General features: G+C 34.0%; 2 protein-coding genes across 4 annotated transcripts in view; one reads left to right on the top strand and one right to left on the bottom strand.

Annotated features, from left to right (window-relative positions):
- LOC106138721 (uncharacterized) overlaps positions 1-22,607 on the top strand; it is a 77,874-nt gene that overhangs the window by 3,903 nt on the left and 51,364 nt on the right. Inside the window, exon 1 of one of the 2 annotated variants that reach the window (XM_013339977.2) lies at positions 12,871-13,045. The exons of the other annotated variant lie outside the window; for it this stretch is intronic. The gene's annotated coding sequence lies outside the window, so the exon portion shown is untranslated. Of the gene's footprint in view, positions 1-12,870; positions 13,046-22,607 lie in introns of those variants that run through there. 2 annotated transcript variants of the gene reach the window in all.
- On the bottom strand, positions 55-21,565 carry LOC106138722 (odorant receptor 4). 2 transcript variants are annotated; one of them, XM_060954443.1, is made up of 9 exons: positions 21,431-21,565; positions 5,035-5,187; positions 4,321-4,503; positions 2,826-3,009; positions 2,120-2,216; positions 1,334-1,435; positions 811-899; positions 257-323; positions 55-141 (listed from the first exon to the last, which is right to left on the bottom strand). In XM_060954443.1, exons 2-9 carry the CDS (start codon positions 5,153-5,155, stop codon positions 82-84), a joined length of 903 nt encoding a protein of 300 aa, XP_060810426.1. In that variant the 5' UTR covers positions 5,156-5,187; positions 21,431-21,565; the 3' UTR covers positions 55-81. The 2 variants fall into 2 exon arrangements, with proteins under 2 accessions (XP_060810426.1, XP_013195433.2); XM_013339979.2 differs by lacking the exon at positions 21,431-21,565 and adding an exon at positions 5,651-5,921.

Raw genomic sequence — 22,607 nt, 5'->3', positions numbered from 1 at the left:
TCAGAGTAAAAAGAAAAATACAGAATTTAAATACATTAGATTTGTTCGATATCCCTTTTATTAATTTCCCTTTCAATAAAATTAATTATCACTATACATAGTGTACAAAAGTGCAAAATAGGAGTAAGATCTGGTCAGGATCTGAAAAAGAAAAGATTTTTTATTAAATTATATATTCAACGATTCAACTTCGTGATATTATATCTTGTTGGTACATATAGTAATCATAATAATTGATTATATAATGATCATTTACCGATGAATAAGTGACGAGATTGATATCCGTAAAACCCATTGCAGTAAATGCTATCGGCTTTTGAGATCTGCAACAATGTGTATGAGGTTGTTATAACTGCACTAAACTGTTTGGTAACGATAAGGTACTTACCAGTATATTATGTTTTCAAAATAATAAGATAGGTATAATTATTTACAACTGGAAAAGTAACAATTATTTTTGTTCCCATTTACGTTGATATGAAGCTCTACGGTATTTATCTTTTTTATATTTTAGTACGCAGCGACCGTGCGTTAAACAAAGTTCTGGTTTCGATTTCCTAGCCAAGTAATGGTTAAAAAATTAATCAGATTGTGTAGGAAAATATCGCAAAGAAATTGAGCTGTAAGCCGAGTCCACTGACGGCGCGGTCAGAACAAATGCCAAACGCTAGAATGATGATGGAATTTAAAAAATAACCGCATAAAATCAGAACGCGAGTTATCTTGATATCCTTTACAACTGGGACAATATGTTCGTGACATGTATGGTTTTCTTGTTTTTCTATTTTGTGTCTTCACAGTTGAACTCACCTCTTAATAAGGAAAAGCAGGGCACGGCGACAACGAGGATTAGTACGGTACCAGCCACTATTATAAGCTGCCACGGCGACGTCCGCGTTCTGTAAATGATGAGCGAGCTACATATATGTAATAGCATATTAAGGAATACTAAGTTGCTAAGTATTCCGTAATATCCACTTAGCAACAAAGAAGACGAAAACGCCATATCATTCTTAAAGAATAATTGCGATGATTACAAGTTTGTATTTAGCTTAGTATCAATGATCTTACATTTAAATTTAGCAATCAAATTTGACTCATGCTGTGGGAAAATATGTTCGAAGGATAACAATGCTATGACTTGAGGCTATAAAGTCAAAAATGTAAATCTTGGTCAAAAAAGTTCATCAGTCGACTATGCTGAATATTTAGTATCAGAGTTTTGAATTTAATCGAATAAGGAATTAGGACTATGACATAAAATGTGTGATGTTTTGCACTGATCTTAGGTTAACTGTTTTAAACTACAGCAAATAATGTTATGATTACTTACAGCGTAATATATAATATCGGCGTACCAACATATCATTCCTACTTGAATTAAAGCTGAGCCTAAGAACAGCTTATTACTGACCGCCAAGAACGGTTCCAATAGCTAAAAGAAAAAAAAAACAGAATGCAAATATGAAATGCAAAATACTTTAAGAAATCAGGCTTTAATAATAAAGCCCTAAATTAATTTACATTGGATGACCTAATATTATTTTACACACATACCATAGCTTTATTTTTGACACGGTAAAAAGAGTGAATCGTAGAAATGGAACAAATACAAATAGTCACAAAACCCTTTATGTTCCTTTTATTTTGAACTAGCGACCTGCCCCGGCTTCGCACGGGTGCAAAATTATAAATGTTATTATTATTATACATAAAAACCTTCCTCTTGAATCACTCTACCTGTTACAAAAAACCGCATCAAAATCCGTTGCGTAATTTTAAAAATTTAAGCATACAGACAAACAGACTAAAATAGCGACTTTGTTTTATACTATGTAGTGATGTAGTGATTTAAAAAGTTAATTCTACAAAAAAATGTGCTTAACATACTTATACATAGTCACGCCTATATCGCTAGCGAGGTAGACATTATCAACAGTCTTGAAAACACTGAAAGGTTACGTTTAGCTGTATTAACTTTATTGAATTGAGATTCAAATAGTGACAGGTTGTTAACCTATAGCCTACAAGATCCCAAGTTTATCCCTTAGTCGCCTTTTACGACATCCATGCGAAATATGTATTTAATATAATTTTCCTTATTTTAATAAATACAAACCACAATGACGAATACAACACAGCAGATATTCACGGAACTGAGCACAATATTCACGAGGTTTGACAGTGAAAACGCAACCTCCAGGTCATTGCAATACCTGTAATTTATGCAACATGTAAATTACCTTGCTCATTCTGTGTGACGACCCGATTTGTCTAACTATGAGGCGGGGCGCCGGGTCATCGCGTTTAGGGACAAATACGTAGTACGAATGAGTTGAACATACTTGTTAGAGGTAATAAGAAAAGTCGAATTTGGATGCAGAATGTGTTGCTAAATGTTATTGCAAATACACCATAAAATAGAGTGGGTTCGTTCCCTCACTGGAAATGTTTCGTATTGGCCTATGTGTTATTTAAAAGATAAACCATTTGTTACATAAATTCGGTAATACATGTTATTTCACCAGACCCATGGTTCATGACACAAGCTTAGAGATTATATGGGACGTTGAGGTTGCCTATATATATTTTTATACGAATCTTTCTGATAAGTTCAGCACTGTGTATCGATATTATCATCATGCATTTTTTCCGAAAGAAGTGCACTGCTTATATAAAGGACAATATTGTTACAATATTTTGATAACGATAGTTTCTGATACAGCTGACATGCCCAATTTAATTTCATTTGTATAAAAATTCAAATAGGTATGAATATCTATGTAAATTTATCACAAAAATAACATTGCTTATTAAATAAATGCCTGATAAGTCTTTGATGCAGCTTGATGTTTTCCAATATTTCCTGGTAGTTGTCCTCATCAGTCTTGGCGGTGGTGGCCACAATCTCAAGTCTTCGCTGCAGCAGCTTCAACAACATTCCGATGTGGCTCGCCATCCCGGAGAACAGTAAGTCGGTTCCTACCATTATCCAGACGCACGTTTGACCTAGCAAAAGTATGGAAGAAATGTTAAAAATCCCTTACGTAGGTACGTATGTTATAAATTGGCATCTGTCTGCTGTCTGTCTGTTCCATTTACACAGCTAAACTGCTGGATTGATGGGAATAAAATTGAGTATGCGTATAGGTAAAACATGTGTTCCAGGTAAAAAGATTTTTTTTTTTTGAAAAATCAACCCCTATATTATTAAAACAAGGGGTGAATTACTAAATATTATAAATGCGAAAGTCTGTGTCTGTTACGCTTATACAGCTAAACAGCTAGACCGATTTGATACGATATTTTCAAATGTCAACCCAAAAAAAAACTAAAATGTGTTTGCATATAAATTAACTAGGTACACTTCAGGATAATTAAAATTTCCACAGGTTACGCGAAAAGCATACATGTGCGCGGAGCCGCATGCAATAGCTAGTGATTACAAAAGAAGTAGAATATATTTAAATTGTATTGTGGTGAATATCTTATAGTTAACCGTATAAAATCAGTTCAGTATTTTCAAGTTTAAATAAGGGCAGTGCGTTTGCATGCGTTGACTATGATTCATTTATTAGGTATGGAATACAGGTATATATATATATTATTGCGACAACAGTCAGATAAATGGGTTCAATGTGATAACAAAGGTTTTCTTAAAATATATTTATACCTAATCCTATTTAATAATGCAGTTTTTTTATTCAAGGATGTTTCAGTTCACAATTATAAACTTAAACTTAATTTTTTTCACGTCACGTTACGCCAATAAGCAAATTCAAAGACAGTTTTTGTATAATACCTTGTTTTGTATCATCACAGACCATTATTTTTCAATAGTTGCAATTTAATCCATTTTTAAGAAAGTCATTTAAGTTTATATGATTCTGATCGTGACATGATAACGATATCTAAACGTAACTTATACTTATCGAAAGTAGGATAATACGATATTTGTTTTGGGAGTACAGCATGCGCCTGTGTAATCATCAAATCAACTGCTTTATTTTTGTTGTATGACAGGAGAGTATAATCAACTGTTTGAACTAGTTTAATAGCTACTAAATTCGCTAACGGCGTTGGACTCAATGAGATAATAGGTATCTGCGGATAATGCCGTAGCATTAATGCTTTCACTTTTCTAACACCTTATTAAACAAACATTTGATTCGTCACTTCCTAATGGTTTATATCTCTTTAAAGTACCAAACAGTTTGAATTTGAAAGCTGAATTATTTTATAATAACATACGAACTGAAAAATAGGTAAGTATTCGTGAAGAATGAAAATATTTTTTTTCAACTTATATTATTAATTTACCTGCGAATATTTCAAAAAGATAAACAGCGAAGTGAGCAAATGGCTTGTGCTTGTCAAAGGGATACCAAGAGACCCATACGAAGCCGATTGTGGCCTCCTGGTCCATCAGCAGCGCGTACAGGTAGACTCCGATCGGTGTCACGTTGTAAAACCATACGCCGGCTACGTTCATGAAGAAATACCCTGGAAAATGATACTCGTCGTAGCGTAGGACAAAGTTATTATTATGTGTTTATAATGATGAGGTTTTAACGTTTTTAAGTACAATATCAACCATCAGACCCATAAAAATAACCAAAATAACTTTATAAAGTGTAACACTGTACTAGTAAGAAAGTAAATGCTTTATGATTCAATAGAAGAGCACATTAAAAATATGAAACGTTATAGTACATCGTCGGGTGGTTTATCATTTAATGGGTAATCTCTTACATCCAACCTGTAATAAGTTTTTGAAATATGTGAATGTGACATTGTATGTTTTTAATTTATACACTTTATAAAAAAATAATATACCTACTCTTACCCGATTTCGGACGATGAATCTTAAAAGGGCAAACCATTGACATAGAAAATTTTACCTCGAAAAAACTCAGAACGCACGAAGCTGAAATTGTTCTTATTTATCAAAAACTTATCTAGTAAAAAGCAATAAATCCGTCTATTGCGATGTTAATTTTATTTTATGCAATAAATATCTAATAAATAAATTACATCGGTGAGCAATTCTCAAAGCAGACAAGCTGTTGTCTTTGATCAATTGGTGTTCGGGGTCCAGGGGCGGGGCCGGCCAGATTGTTGCAAGCTCGCCCATTAGTTGCTTGAATACGTCCATCTTATACCAAAGCACGAAAACTTTTGAAATACCTGAAATGTTCCATTAAAATCGAGTTCAATTCATAAACATGAAATTGAAGATAAAATATTATGTGACGGAAACGCAGACTAAGACGACTAAGATGTAGAACAAGGCAACAGTTAAGGGGAATTCTGAAAATTTAAGCTTATGAATTGATGCGATCCATAAGTAACCTGGCACACTCCGTAAAGTCTAAACTCCATAAAAGCAAGATTTTTTGTATAAAAAGTAATTACAGTTTTTCCAAATGAAAATATAGTGATCCATTTAAGTAAAAATACACAGTGCAAATGTCGGTATAAGATATATAAATTAGTATGCTTAACGTTCCTATAGTAGATCATGACTTCAAGTTTGAGTAATCGCGCAACGATCGAATATATTGTGCATTCGAACTTATTTTAAGAAGACGGTTGTGATAAGTAATTAAAATGCTTGCTATTTTCGAAAAACGTTACTGCATGTACTCACTCAAAGCGCCGTATCCAAAAGTATGGAAAAGCGGAACGACGTCTTCGACTCGTGGCGAATTGGCCAACGTGAGTCCTATAAAGACGATTTCACTAAAGACATGATAGCAAATTCCGCACACAGACGCCACAAACATTAGCTTTTGAAGTAAAAACGATGTCATAGTTTTCGGGGATTCGAACGATAATCCGATTCGGCGCATACAAAACGCAGATAGAACCATAGAGTCGTCTATCTCGCGTTTCGGATCAAATTCTGTACCGTCGGCCATTTTCAACAGAGACCTATAATGAAATGAAGTTTATAACAGCTAGTTTTCATTTTATAGATGTATCGTAAAATACACCAATAGTTAGGTAGATATATTTGCGTGTTCGTCATACTTATTTTAATAATACCTGAAGTTTATATACATATTTATTGAACTTTATTAGAATTGATTTTTGTTGTTACTATTATATTCCCTATCATATTATTAAACTTGCAGACCAAATATAATAGGTTTTAAGGCAGTAATTTTGGACATATTAGCCACAGATTTTTTAAAATAGCTCGTAAACTCATAATTATGATTTTCGAAGTCGATACAGGTATTTATTGCTAATCAGGCTACGTATCTATTTGTATTTATCGTTTAAATAAACTAAGACCTGACAATATGCAAGCAGAGCAGGGCGTAAAGTTAATAGGTAATAAATATTTAATTATCACAAACCGTTAAGTACGGGCGTGACCAAGAATTATAAATGTTTAAAGTTTAGAACTTTGATATTGGAGTGGCGAGAGTCGACAGCCTAACCATACCCTCTGGTAATAAACATGAGGGTTTCGCTAACTTTATTTCTATACAAATTTAATGTATTTCATTACAAATTAATATTAATAGTTAATTTATACTATGATAGTGACTTTTTACTTATTTATTTGAATAACCAAGGCGACCATTTTAAGGCAGTTTAGGTTGTAAAAATGCGACTATTTCGTGATAAATCTCATTTATATGGCAGATAATATAAGACCTTCTCTCTTATCACTGCATGTTCCCAATTTTGCCACCATGAATCGGCTTTCTGACTTTTCTCTTTCTACTTAATCCCGTCTTCAATTGTATAAGTATTGGCACCGATATTATCTTTCGCGACGAAAGGCCTGGATTTCCAAATTAAACACACACGTGTAGCCATTTGTTTCAAATACAAGTACGAAATTTTTTATCAATTTTTTAATTGAATTGCACATTTTCAATTGCATGTTCTTTTATTAAAATACTATAACAACAAATATTTAATTTCATTAATATACTAGAACAAAAATTATTTCAAAACAATAAATATTTAAAATCAAATGCGTAGGTAACAAAGCTTCTTAAAATGATATAAATCATCTTGTTAGATAATGGGGCACTAAGAGACGTTATGTTGGGAAGCCCGCGTTATCTGCTCCGATCCCACCTTTGTTAGTTCGCATCAGACTGACACATAATCATACAATCACCATGAAAGTAACTACCAAGAAAATCCTATTCAATTGACTTCGCAGTTTTTCTGTTAGTTTAAGCGATAAGCATTAAATGTCGAGTACCGTAATCGAGTGATGGCGTGACGCGATTGAATCAAAGCCTACATGAGGCTTACATGCTCTTCAATTCAATGTTGCGGGACTAGTATGCTTCGTTACTGTCACGCGAATCGATGATGGAAATTCTCGATCAATGATAGCATCGATATTTTGCGATGAAATTGAAGTTGCTTTTAATGATCCTTTCTAAATTTGGACTTTATAGGGTACCTATAATGTGGTTAGGTAATTCATACCTATTTTATTGTGTTTCCTAAGAATAGAAATACTTGCCTTTAGTATTTGTATTGAATAATCATAATAACTTCATGATTATTTATTATATTATTTATTAATACAAATAGGATGTTTCATGACTACTTAACCTAATAAATTTTTAAGAGTCATTCATGAATGGGTCGAATTCAGCTATAACAAGAAAATATTCGTGACATTTCTTTGACTAAGTATATGCTGAAAATATTTTATTAATTGTAAACTATAACCGAGTGGTACCTACTTATACTTATTATTTTTGACGAAACGGGTAGAGTAACGTATGATTCTGTAAATTTAATTAGAAAACGGGCGACAACAATACATTGAAACTAAGTAATTGTGAAAGTAAAGTATAAATATAAACTATGTATTCTATTTACAAAGTATATACCTAAATACTATGCGTTTATTTGAGTCAGTCTCGTTCGATTTGTAGGTACATACATACATATGATCACGTCTATATCCCTTGCGCGGTAGACAGAGCCAACAGTCTTGAAAAGACTGAATGGCCACGTTCAGCTATTTGGCTTAATGATAGAACCGAGATTCAAATAGTGACAGGTTGCTAGCCCATCGCCTAAAAGAGGAATCCTAAGTTTATAAGCCTATCCCTTAGTCGCCTTTTACGACATCCATGGGAAAGAGATGGAGTGGTCCTATTCTTTTTTGTAATAGTGCCGGGAACCACACGGCACTATTACAAAAAAGATTACATTACGATTACACGATTTGTAGGTATTTATTCAGATATCGTTTTTGACCTACAGATCTTCATTGCATTAACAGGCGCGTGCCTCTTATTGTTTATTTGTTTGAAAAACTTAAAGCAGAATCTCTAGAAAGTAAATAATTGACCTTTGCCACTAGACGAGGTTGTCATATTGTTTGAGCATTGTATTATACCAAAAGCACGTCTCTTTCTGGAATGTTACTAAGTGACTCCTTAAAATTATGTATTGAAGCCACGGGCGAAACTACTTTTTTGCCCTAAAATTGCTGCGGGTCCCATCGCATCTATTATAGAGAAATACCATCATTTTTCTATAGAAGTCCAAGATGAGGCTTTCTTGCGGTGATCTTTTTTTGTATAATTGACTTTTTTCAGTTATGGGCGGGCATCGACACGAATTAGAGTGATTTAAGATTTTCCCGCTAGAGATCGCGGTGTTTCGGCAAATTTAGCACGCGGCCGCGGTCCATGGCGCGCTTTACAGTTCGCCACCGTTACGCGGCGATTAGGCTGCGCACGCGCACCGCACTGTCTCCTGTTGCAACTGCAACGCCCATATCGCACCAGGTACATACGTTTTTTCAATGTAATCGTAAAAAGTTCAACATCAGGGTCTATGCTTGTGTAATGTATCTGATGTGTTCGATAATTATCGAACACATCATACAGTGGTAAAACAGGGGTGTTCGTTATTTTGTGTCTGTGTAGGTACGAAAAACTTCGATGAACCTAACTCATTAGGTCATCATCATCATTATCTATCTTCGCTGTGTCACATTTATTCCCATTTTATTGCCTGGGCAGGCACATACATTTGTATCTTACACTAAATTAATTCTAATTGTTGCAAAGTACATCACGAGACGTATGATGCATTAGCGCTGGTACTAATGTTAAAATAATAATCGCCGTACTCTCTCAGAAGTAAAAGTGCTACGTATTATTAAACATTGATGTTTGGTCGAGCGACCCAGTTCCATTGACAGACAAACGCGAGTCCGCAAAAACATAGCACAGGCCCGTCCAAATAAAAGGTGCAAAATCAAACTGAAATAGGCGCAGTAGCAATAACGAAACTTTCCAAGTAGGACTCACGCTGCGCTATTATAAGTTGTCAGTTCGGTTGTATTATGCACATTCAATTACATACCAAGTTACAATTATTATTTTTTATTACAGTAAATTCCTTCACGAATAGAATTATATGAATTGAATTTATAACGAAGCACACAATACGAAAACTGTCAAATATTATATTTTGTTTCGTGTTATCCTTAACATATTAAGGTAGGTATATATAGGTTATAAGGTATGTTTAACTGGAATATCTATTATTGCCAAACTGCCCATGAAAACAAAAAAAAGTGTTGAGAAAAATATTTTTAAAACTGACACCCTACATGGAGGAAGATCTTCGTCTTGTTGGCGGATTAGCCAGAAACATCGCACCCGCTACAAATAATAATAAAAAATCAAAGTGATTAATGCATCATCATGTATTTTAGGTCAAATCATCAAAAGCAGATTATCTATTTCTTTTATACATAGAAAAGAGGAAACTGTTTAATTGATTGATTGACATATCAACTCCTTTTTTTAAGATTAAATTAGTTTAGAAGAGCAAGTTATTTGTCATATAAATAAATACATTTTGAAATTATACTTATTATTTATTTTATTAATATAGTGTGTAAAAGTAACGACCTGCTCAGTGTTTTAATTAATTTATTCATTAGTTTATCGAAACTATTATTTAGAGCTTATTACTTTATTTTTCTCTATGGAACAGCGAATGTTCTCATCCGACCTCATTGAAATAATATACTGCTTAACTACAATAGGACACCGCTACACTATACAAGAATAAATAATTTCGTCAGTATAATTCTCTATAAAAAAGTTAAAAGCAGAACATGAATGGTTTTGTGGAGTCATCGACGGCTGTACACAACGACCTAGTAGCGTACACGCGTACTCATAACGTAATGGATTAAGTGCTACAACATTAACACAATAACCCACATCACGTGCATTAAAATCATTCGGAAAATGACTCTCCGGACACGACTCAAAAAACTGATATTGCACTTAATGTAACGTGTAACTCGGAGTCGCTTAAACCAAATATATGTATTATTTGCCGTAATGTGCGGTCTTTATGGACTTAAATAAAGACTGGTCAATTTCACTCGTGAAAATATCTAATTGTAATTTTTAAGTGATACTTTATTTTGCCGGTTAATAGAAACTTTCATGGTTTTTTCTGGTGACCACTGAACAATACTGAAGGTTTTTATGCCGTTGGTTGGCATGGTTTTCAAGGCGCGTGAGGTGGGCTAGTCGGGTAAGCCTTGAATTATTTAATACTAATACATAAAATAAAGGTAATAATACAAAGAGGAAGTTTGTAAACTAGGCTAATCTTCCGAAATGCTGATCGATTATGAAAATTCTTTCACAGTTAAAAAGGTGAATTATCTGCGAGTAATAGATTGTGAATGTATTACGAAGACGACGGTAGTGTTTAAATATCGAAGATATTATCAGATTATTTATTAAAAAAATAAATCTCACACTTTTATGTGGTATAATTTGTTTAATTAAGTAAAAATACCGCTCGTATGATTTTCGCGCGATAGTAATGAGAATCAACATTAACTTTCACTGTTGTCGATACAACAGTGGGTATCTGTGAAGTATACATAAGTACGCACTGAAATCAGTTTTGAATTTTTTACATCGTTCAAATGTATATTTTTTTTGTTTTTTATTGCAAACTTTTTTTGGAATAGATATTCTAAAGTAAGAAAATTTTCTCAAAAATATGATTTTTTTAAACTTTAGCACACTGATATTATATCTATGCAGATAAAAATATATAAAACAGATGCCAAATATTAGTTTTCTTTATAGTAATCGGAACAATATGGGAACAGGCAGCTAACCCCAAAGTAAGTTACTTGTGTTGTGACTTTCTCAAAGTTGGGGACGAAATTTCGGTTTCGATTAATTTCAGTAGGTACTCTTCTTTTTCGGAATATGTACATTCTGCTTAGATATATGAACGAATCACAACAAGATTGCGTTTCGCCCGCGATTCCGCGTTACGCGTTCGCACGTTTTTGCGCCACATATCGCTACAGTTGATTACCTCTGCTAACATTGTAATTTTTTTTAAGTTTATCTCAATCAAATTGCTCTGTTTCATAAATAAGACGTGCACCGGTACTTAATGTAAAACTGTAGGAACATATTTGTGACGATTTGGTGTTCGGGGTTCTGTCCCTTTGGGATAATAAAAATTGGTGACAGCAGGTATTTCTGGATTATGTATAACTTTAAACATTACTTGTAAATAACCAGGCAATTTTTTCTCGAAATCATCTTAAATTTATAAAAAAAAAATTGAAGATTTTTTCTTTAAAGTTCGTTATAATGGTTTTATCTTTTTAAGTAAGACAATTTTAATAAAAATTAGCAATGACCTCCGAAGTGTCCATTTGTATATAGATACAACATCAATTTTTGATCTTTAGATCAAACAACGTTGCTGAATCGCGATAGAATATAAGATAAAATCAACATATTCATAAGAACGGTAACCGGCTTATTTTCATGTAATATTTATAAATTTAGAAATGGCATGCCGTGACTGTAACGTATTTGTTATAACATTAACCCCGGCGCCATTTAAATGCTTAAAGAAAGCAAACAATTTTCCCACATGAAGTATATTCCGCATTCATTACATTTCTCATTCACATAAGAGCTGGTCAGCGCTTAGTCGGCTAGAATTAGATACCACATAGCTCTTAGTTAAAGCTTCATGAGTCTTCTTCTTCCTCCAGGTGTAAGTCACGATAACATCCTCAATTTTTCTTCTTGGAGAGTACAGGATCGAAAACCGAAAAAATAATTGATTGCTCATAAAAAAGAGTCAATCATCTCATCAATTTGCTATGACAGCACAATTATTTTTGTTGGATTTCTGTCCACGGTTCCTTGAGGAAAGATTGTCAGTTTCATGGGCTTGTGCGATCACGTATTGTAACCGTTTCCTTTACACCTGTATTTAAGTATAAAATATGTAAATAGTGTTCGACTTGTTCTATAAATTATGGAAATGATAATAAAAGTATTGAATCAATGTAAAATGTTAGGGCAAATTAACATTAAAAGTACCTAATTGAAGTAATAAATATTTTTTTAAACCTGGAAACCTTTAAAGAACAGACGCTAAGATGATGATGATTTTTTGAACAGTATCATTAAGCAAGCCGTAACACCTGAAACATTAATCTTGCTAAACACTCGTGAGATCTTTCAGGTATTGAAGTGAAAGATTGGTCTTTCCAACCGATGTCTTCATTGCTTTGACATGAGCAGACCCTTGTGACATTGCCGCATTCAGGCACCTGGGGAACGTCGCCAAATTGCAGCGTTCAGCTCCGGGCGCTTTATTGAAAATTCTATCTGTTACAGTGAGAAGGGGACTCGGATCGGCAGCAATATGTTTCTTGCGACCTTGGAAGAAAGTTCATTATCGCGGGGCTATCCCGCCGGCACGGCTCCGTTATCCGGCGTCAGGTTACGGTCACGTCTATAAAAGACCGTGGTTCCATCTTCACCATTTCATTCCGTTTGAGACGCGGCCGCGTGTTTGCGTGTCTGTCGGTACGTTCGCGTTCGTCGGCTCTTTCGCCCGCCGGTTCAATCGTTCGGGTCGAGTGCTCACTCGTATCACTGGGACACAGTTTAGTTGTGAAAACTCTTTGAACATTATCACGTGAAAGTTAAAGCCGGCAAAGTTGCTGTACTGTGCTCAGGTATATGGTTTTTTGTATTATAAAGGACTTGTAACAATAAATGTAATTCTGTACTCTGGATTTACATGAAATTTAAATAAAAATTTGTGTATCTAGAAAACGGTGATTAACTTATTCTTTTTGAAGGGTGAATAGCTAATTTATTACTTACTTTGTATATCTAGTAACGTAAAAAAATTAAAACTAAGTAGAGTGAACACTAACGTTTCTAAACTGTAGTTTTCATGTTCAATATTGTGAAATTAATCTATCAGAATACACAATATATGTGTATATGAAGTTTAAATAATAAGATAAAATAGCTATTGCACAGTGTTCAAATTCTAAATATCAAACATACATAAATATAATCGCGTCTATATCCCTTGCGGGGAAGACAGAGCCAATAGTCTTAAATGCGCTGGTAAATCGCCACTGCCCGTGGTCAATTAAATTAAATTACGAAACGAAAACTTCTCATAAATAATAATTAAACTTAAGTTGCAATGATTTTCTTGAACTTATAGTGTTAAAGAACTATTACGTATTTTCTTGTCCTGGTTCTACATTAACTGCTGTGTAGGTACCTACATCGGTAACCAACCAAGTGAGAAAATTGGGTGATTAGAGACGCATCGATGGGTACCCCTATTTGTTGTCCAGAAAATAAGCGCCTACGCTTTTTTAAATTATGGTCTAAAACTTAAAGTATATTAAGACCTGTAAATGTAAAATGTAAGTATGAAGTTTAGGTTAAGATTCCTGAGAAAAATATTTAATAGTTATAGTTATATAGAGACTGAGAGAGAGATATCTTAAAAATAATTGTACAAATAGTAAATAGAAATCAAATTTTGTATAGGTATACTTGTTAAATCTTGTAATAGCAACCTGTCACTATTTGAATCTCAAATCCATCATGAAGCCATACAGCTGAACATGGCCTTTCAGTCTGGTCGAGTCTGTTGGCTCTGTTTATTCCGCAAGGCATATGAACGTGACTATGTGTATGTATGTAATGTTTGATGTCGGACCTACCTCACATGGAATTTCTACCAGTTAACAACAAAACTGTTTGTTCTTTAGCAATAACAGTGCAAAAGAAATTGCAAAGCAATTTTTTGAAAAGTTATCATGAATAAAGATACAAGAATAAACGTAGGTAATAGTAGTGTGGCAGCACATTGAACATTATAGAAATGTGCAGCGGATATATTTTGAAAAGTCTTGGAAATGTTGTCTTATTTGACACAGAATTTTTTATCATTGCTTTTGAAAGACTGGGCAACATATGTAGCTCATTAAGTAGTTTATAATAAACAAAGTTAATTATAATTACAAATACAACTACAAATATAAGAAAGCTTGTTTATCAGCTAGTGTTGTGATGACAATCTTACTTAATATCACATAGTTAATAATCTATACAGGGTGACATTTGAAACAACTGCATCCTTTTAAAAATAGACTATACCCATGCTTCTGAGCCGTTTGAGACTATTTTTATTTAAAATAAACGTCATCATTTTACAAAACCCTCAAAAACTACGTCACATGCTTTATTAAAGACCAATACTACAAAATGAAATTAAAACTAAACATGTAAATAAATGTCTGAAAAAGAAATTGTTTTTCTAGTATCAAGATCAAGTAAAGTACAGAGTTGTCGAGATCGCTCAGCTGAATGAATTGTATCGTTGACCTCTGAATTTTACGCGTCGCTTTTCCGCCGGCCGGGGTGATATGACGTATTTAGGATCGTGGATTTTGATACTTTTATTTTTTTTCGTACTTTATGAAATATGAACCTATATTTTTCTTTTAACGTTTTTAAATATCCTTTAGATGAGTACACTTAACAGTTAAATTTATGCAGTTTAATTAAAAGTCACCCTGTATATCATGGAAAAGCATCGTGGATGTAAAGACGTATCTAGCTAATACACAAAATAGGTTTATTACTAAATTATACACAGGATGTCTTTTATCCATGAATAAAATAAAATGAGGATGAAAGGGCAACCTGAACTAGTTTAAATTTTTAATAAAAAAAAATTGTCATCATGGTTTCAAGTACGCCTGATCCTTCAAAGGTATAACCATGTTTATAGTAACTATGATTAATAAGTATGATATATAATATAATAAAAATAAAATGGGTAGGAAGATTTACTCTTAGAAAATAGTCATCTAACATCGCGTCGAAGAAATTTTTTTTTTTAGAGTTACCTGTAATAGGTATAGGTAGACTTTGAAATCAGTATTTGTAAAATTAATAATAAGGTTTTAAAGTGTACCTATGTTTCACTTGTAAAAAGTACTTAACAGGATGACTATATGCACTAAAGATATTGCTTAACAACAGCATTTAACCTTGTAATTATTAGACGATTCAAAACGAAGGTTTTGTCTATCGCTGTGCTACTCGTAAATATCATCGAAATCGTTCCAGTAATTTCGGAGTTAATTCGTGACAAATTAATAATAAATATTTATCTTTATAACAAAGAGTAAAGTATAGACATATTGAATGCATGTATTCTGCACACCGTGTCGTCAATTCTGTACGCTCATTATTTAACTGTATAACGCTGAGCAAGCGCAGCTTATTGGTGCGCCGATGGTAAAATGATTGCCGTCATTACCGTGGATTACCAAGGAGTCTCGCTCCCATACAATATTACCATTACGTGCACTTAGGATACCAGAGGGTTGTTTTTGCGTCAACTAAATTGACTACAAATTATTTATACGCCTAGTAATAGAGCAGAAAATACAATTTGTGAAATGTAGTTTATATGTTGTTTTATTACTTTAGAGATTTATTATTTTATTATGGTGTACCAGCTCCTTCTTGTACTTTTGCTCCCACGAGAATTGGGGAGTTGGAAGCTATATTTTTGAATTTTGAATATAAAAGCAAATTGTATGTGTTTTGCTTTTGTATTATATAGTATGATACAGTTTTTGGAGCTTTTAGGAACTCTGTTCAATAACAAAGGTATTTCTTGATCTTGAAATCAATTCTTTAATAGAGTAAGTCAAAGTGTGTAAATATAACTGGAGGATTATATTTATCCTAGCGCGAGATCTAAGACTCGTTTCAAACAGGTTATACTCGCGGCCTACAGGATGCTGGCTATTTAAAATTAATAACAAGCTCTATGCAAACCAGAGTATGCAAATGAGAATAGTTCTTACGTTATTTAACTAAGAAATCTAAGATAATTGTTCAATTGTTAAAGGGTATTGTAAATCTTTATAATTAATTAATTTAATTTGTTATCTTGATAATAAAGTTACACTCAGATTCGTTATTCATTCTTCTTGTTTTGGATAACATATGATTTATTTGTTATTCAGATATCATGACATAATTTGTTAGTAACAATAACTTAGAGACTATCTCATTTCAGTAAGTAATCTCATTTTGGTTCATGAGACCCCTTTTCCTGGATGTTCTTCATAGGAATGTAAACATATTATTACAGTATTTAAAGTATTAATTTCTGAAGTAAACATTTGCAGTCACCACGACAAAGAGTCTGAAATAATTAAATATTAGAAATTTGCCTTTTTTTTAAAGCTCTCGTTACAATGCGATAATAAGACAATTTCAAACATCATGTGTTCTAATTAGTTCACAAAATTCATCAAGAATTGTTTAGTATAAATAGCTTCCGAAATTTGACCTCTAAACCGCGACATAATTTTGAGTAAAAATTATTCCACTAAATTTAAAGTATGTTACTAAGTATCAAACTCTAAAAAATTACGACTTCCTGACAGTAAGTTCAAGCAAAAAACTACCGTAATTACTTTTCGTTAAGTAAATTAACAATCTGAACAAAAAATATTGACGTAAAAAACTTAGTTAGTTACTGTTTTGAAAAACGAAGTGCCTTTACACGGGATATTTAGGCACGTGTAATTATTTCAACTTGGTAAGACTTACATCATAAATACATACATATACACATATTATCACTTTTATATCTCGTGCGGGGTACACAGAGTCAACAGTCTTAATACTAAAAGGCAACGTTCAACTGTATGGCTTAATATTGGAATTGAGATTCAAATAGTGATAGGTTACCCATATCCATATAGAATCCCATCGCTTACAAGAGAAATCTCAGGAAGTTTATTATTAATTTTAATGCTAATACGATTGTAATATGTATATAAAATATTTTATCCTTATGTTATACATTTGGATGACCACCAACAATCATAATGCTTATAAAATTGTTTTCTATTATTTTACAAAATACTTTATTATTAGAAATATCTGTTTGAATTCCAGAAACAAACTTAGGCGTGGCGCATTAGTCATTATGCGATCATCATATATATGATTTGCATTTATTTAACTTATATAGCGACAAACTCTTCAAGGTGCAGTTTCACCTGCACTTCTATCATCTGTAATTAAATGCCATGACAATTTACTAGATCCAAGAACTATAGGTATTTTCCTATGAGTAAACATTTGTTTTAATTTTATCTTATTTATAATATATTAAGATCTATTAAAACTTCTTGCGCAACCAAAAAAAAACTGATAAAGCAAATCATCCATAATCATCAGAACCAATTATTATCCTAAGAGGTGTAGTTAGGGTTGTCTTCAGAAGGCTACTAGAAGGAATCAATATAGTGTTGCACCTCTTACAACATCCAGCGGAAACCCAAGGTGTAGAATATTATAGCTTTTGTTGAGGTGTAAACGGAAAAGAGCATATAGGCCGTGAACCAAAGCGGTGGTCGGATCAGATTTCTGAGAGGTTGGTTCAGCATTGTTATGCACCAATCAACGAATCGCAACAGTTGGTTGACAAAATCAGGAGTCATGATACTGAGCAATGAGTGACCGATTAAGGAGAGAGAGAAAGAGAGGTATTTGTATACCACTTTTGAAATTACAAACACTGAAATAGTTATTTCATTCTGGGGTCAATCGCCTCTTGCCTGTTACACAAGTGTCATAACATGGTAAGGAACAAAAAATAGTTTGATAAGCTAGCGTAGGCGGGCGCGTAACCAGTTATTTTGCGAAGTGCGCGACCTTGACCGGGTCCGCCCAAATCACCGATCGCTCCACATCATATATAAATATTCAAGTTCATATCCACTATGACTCATATATCAAGCTATACAAATGCAGAGTTCGTGACTTGCCTTTTAATGCGGTCCATTCCACTTCACACCATTTTCTAGAGTCAACAATCGTGATATTCACCCTGAGCATTGCGGTTTTGTTTTGTTTGGTTATGTTTGTCATACTTGTAACTATAATAATTTTATATAAGTAGTAGATAGTACTTTTTGCCAGATAAAACAAGAGGAATAGAGAAATAATTAAGTAGTATAATAGTGGCTTGGAAAACAAAAAGTTGCTCATGAGAGAGTGTCATTGAACTTTAATTGGTCGTCTATTTTGTTCATAAAACATGAATATATAACGGAGGATAATTAAATATGATAGTGACAATGATATATTTAGCTACAGCAAAAACATGAGCTGGTAGACCCGTTCAACAACACACATCATTAAAACCACTCAAAATTTTCTTAGCAGTTTGCTGTCGCCGGGAGCTATTTATACGTAGTTAATTTTCTTTTCACCCTGTATTTGTAGATAATTTTTTGACGTTCAGATAGACTTTAGGGCTGGATATAAGCATTTTTTTAAAATTGTACCGGTAAATATAAGTTAACCAGTTCACTTGGTGCTTTTGCGTCATTTCAAAATACTTAATAAGTTTAATCTCCTAATCTATCTGTAATATAGTTGAAAAATAAATAAGTAAAAGAAATGACAAATACCCTAAGTGTGTACAACAAGTCTAAACATTATACGATTTATCTTTTGGCAACCTGGCGTGTGTGATGCGATGATGTTTATTCCGCTACAACTTTATTAAACCAAAGCTATCAACTTGGGAATCTACAACAACACACAGTAGAAATAAATCTGCTAGAAATCTGCATGCAACATATTCAAATTCTTGTTACTTATGCATTTTACCTCGTTAGATTAAAGTGCGTGGAGCCTCTACTTCAAGTTAAGTGTAGTGGTGATATGCAACAATGTTAGACTCCAACTCACCGTTTTTCATTGCGATAAAATAATGTTTTAAGTACTGACTGTTTAATGCAACAGTTATCTAAAAAGACGCCATTTCAGTATGTGTTTAATCATAAAGAATGATATTTTAGTTCTTTCTCCTGGTGTTAATCCCGGATACATCCTTACCTATGTGGAGATACCAGGGGTGCGCCCTTTGATCATTTTGTATGGGGTATATCAGGTTTATTCACGAAACGACTCCCGTGTGACCGCAATCTTTGCAGGGGAACTTACACATATTGGACCATGGTAAAAGCTGCACTTGATTAATTAAAAGGTGACTAAGGGAATACCTTTAGTCACCTTTAGTCACCTTTTAAGACATACCTACATGACGGAAAACCATACAAGGGAAAGAGATGTAGTGTAGTCTGGATCGATAGATAGACGCTTTGAATAAAAGCAACAAGAGAATTTGCGTCGCGTCACATTTATTCGACTAATGTCAAGGTGGCGTGCATCGCATGCGATTTCTAAATCAGCAGTAAATGTGGCGGCACGTCCATGTAATTGCGCGTGCTCGGTTCACGTATAGCACGTATAAGCCCCACTACTTTCCCCCGACCCACTGCCCTCCACCGGCGACCCACAACCGCTCACAACTCCGTAATGTCTCACATTTTATTTGAGATTTGCCGTGCCTCATTACACGATTGTTGTACAGTTATATCTAATAACACATCTCTATTATGCGATTGTCCACTCTGCCTTATCGCTAGTTATTGATAGTGAGTGGCATTTTAGTGGGCTTTGTGGCGTTTCCATTTGAAAAACCCTAATGGTCTGTAGTTATCTGGTTAGATAAAAGAGATTAAGAAACCTTTGATAGATATTATTTGTAGGCGTCTGCATTTGCGGATGATTTTATATGACGTTGTTTAATTAAAAAGCCAAATTCCCAACATCAAGTGACAAATTTAATACATCAGCTACTGGTTTGCAACCGGCGTAGATGCTAACACGACTAGACGGTCACTATGGAAGCTGCAGATAGGAACGGTACCAAGGCTAAATTAGGTTTGTGACGTTGATCTTAAAATCGTAGTGACAATAGTGTTATGTCATTCATTAATAGGCTGTCATTTTAGTTCGGTTTACCATCGCATAAGATGGTAAAAATTGCTTTTTAATGAAAAGTGGGAATTTTAAGTCAGAGAATTATATACTCATTACTGCCTTTCATCATTATACATCTACTAGACCCGCACCCTTCAATTTAACAAAAAAATAAACAACTGAAAATATGGCATTACTATCATTAAAATTCATTTGTGAATGTAATATAAGTGTCCATACTTGAGCTTAATTTCAATTGCACAAAAGAAAAGTGATATTATAATGAACATGAACATGCTCTTCCAAGAGACTGCCACACCTGTGATTAATCTAATTATTAGTGGCAAAACATGAAACTATGGAAGAGGTTTACAAAGAAAAGAATTCTTCGAGGCAACCTAACTGGCCCAGCAATGTTATAGTTAGATCCTGCCGGGTCGGTCTCGTCATAATCGCTCGGACAAACTTGACACACAGCTACATTTATTTCTGTAACTCGTCCGATGTAATCACGACGACGACAGCGGCAGTATGGAGCGAGCCGCTATCGCCTGCATCTCATTGGGCCCGCCAGAAAAAAACAGTTACATGAAATTTTCCACATTCCATTCGATTCGTCTGTTAGTAATGTAAACTTACGTAGGCGTGTCCTTCAACCGCAATGCAAGTTTTCTATCGATTTCTGAATAACGGTTGTTTCATTTGACAAAAACTAAAATGTAACTTTCACTGACAGTTTGGATCACGTAGCTAGAAAATATTACTTGTGTATTGTGAGATGTAATGGATTTACCACAGTAGTGCAGTGCACGGTGCGCGTGCTCGCTTCTTAGCGTCCAAAAATAATGTTGGTATAGAAAGAGTTTCCTCTTTACGCAGTTGTATAGAGCGTCCTAAACGAAATTCAGTTGCAATTTTCATTAATTTTAAAATATATTTTTCTATATGCTGTTAATGGGCTTTAACAATAACTTCCACGTCTTCACCAGTATAATTTAATGAAGAGCCTGAATTGCAAAATGCTTATCTGTCACAACTATATTTTGCAAGTGCACGTCGTACCAGCGGCCCCGCGAGCTGCGACCCACTAAAGTGATGAATAAACGAGAAAGTGCACGCGATTCCACCTCTCTGAGGCAACCAATAACTGGTGAACCAATAATTTGCACGGTTGCTGTTGATCTGTTCGTGTGATTGAATATAGACATCATACACACCTTTATTGCAACAATGGAAGCACTGACATAACAATTTACGCGATTTCCACTCAAAGTGGAGTAGTGTGGCAGTCACACGGCGTCAGTGGCTTGAGAACCATGCCGACGCCCAGGCACTCGCGACCCGAATCTGGCCACTTGTGACTGCGACCAAGCGTGAACTGCCGGTCAACCGAGTGACCGCAACATATGAACGCTTCTTGTAAATGCATATAAGGTAGTTGTTAGATGGTAGCATTGAATGTGACAATTATTGCGTATGAAAGAGTACAGACATGATTTATTTTTAGTAGATGAGAAAAGCGACGCGGTATGGTTAGTTGAAGTCGTTATCGTTCTGGCGTTAGAAAGATCCTCAACTCTATGGAGTTGAGCCCGACATGCGGCTATGATCATGATCTTGTATTGGATATGGTCAGATTTTTACACAAAGAGAGGCCATCCCCCTGTCTGGCCTCTGCAATCTTTTATATTGGGAAATGGTTAACCAAAAAAAGAAGAAGAAATATATAAACTCATGTATATCGACAAAAATGGCCTAAAATATTCAAAAATTATTTATCGTATGTAAAAAATTCCTCTGTTTTAAAATCATCATATTTGTCATAGCCACTTTTAAGTACCTTTTCACAAAAGTTCAGTTATAATAACAGAAAAGAATGATGACATCAGGTATTATAATTTTGGTGATCGGTGGCTATAACATTACAATAAAGCGACAATATCGTTGTCATTTATCGCTTTAGTATTCTGATTGTCTGCCCGCCATGCGTGCAGTGGCGAGACAGCGACAAGCGACTGACAATGAAGACGTGAGGAGATTGATGTAATGAATAATATCACCAGTAGATTATCCGACTCTACAGAACAACAGATTTTGCCTTGTGATAGTAGAAATTTTGGTTTATACCATGAGAAAATACGTTCATTTATTGTGAAATTTGTAATTAATCTCAATTTGAATAACAGAATTTAAATTATAATAAAATATTTATATTACCTTTGAGTATTGAGGTGAGTTACCCCCACAATTGAGTATTACCTTTCATATTTTCAGAATATTTGTTGTATCTGCCCTAATAAAATAAAAGTCTGTCGAGTTTCGTTTCGAGTTATCACTTGCCTATACCCGTCACATATCCAAGATCCTATTATAATGATAAGCTAAAATAAGGTC

This window comes from Amyelois transitella, chromosome 4 (assembly GCF_032362555.1).
Source record: "Amyelois transitella isolate CPQ chromosome 4, ilAmyTran1.1, whole genome shotgun sequence".
NCBI classification, from domain to species: domain Eukaryota; kingdom Metazoa; phylum Arthropoda; class Insecta; order Lepidoptera; family Pyralidae; genus Amyelois; species Amyelois transitella.
Note: the sequence above shows the minus strand (reverse complement) of the source record. Positions and strands in the feature narration are given on the sequence as shown.

Excerpts from the sequence above, each read along its gene's own strand:
- LOC106138722 (XM_013339979.2), bottom strand. The coding sequence starts at position 5,921 with ATGGCCGACGGTACAGAATTTGATCCGAAACGCGAGATAGACGACTCT. Across the intron at positions 5,188-5,650 it reads TTTTGGATACGGCGCTTTGA|GTATTTCAAAAGTTTTCGTG; the intron begins GTGAGTACATGC and ends GGAACATTTCAG. Across the intron at positions 4,504-5,034 it reads TTTGAGAATTGCTCACCGAT|GGTATTTCTTCATGAACGTA; the intron begins GTAATTTATTTA and ends ATCATTTTCCAG.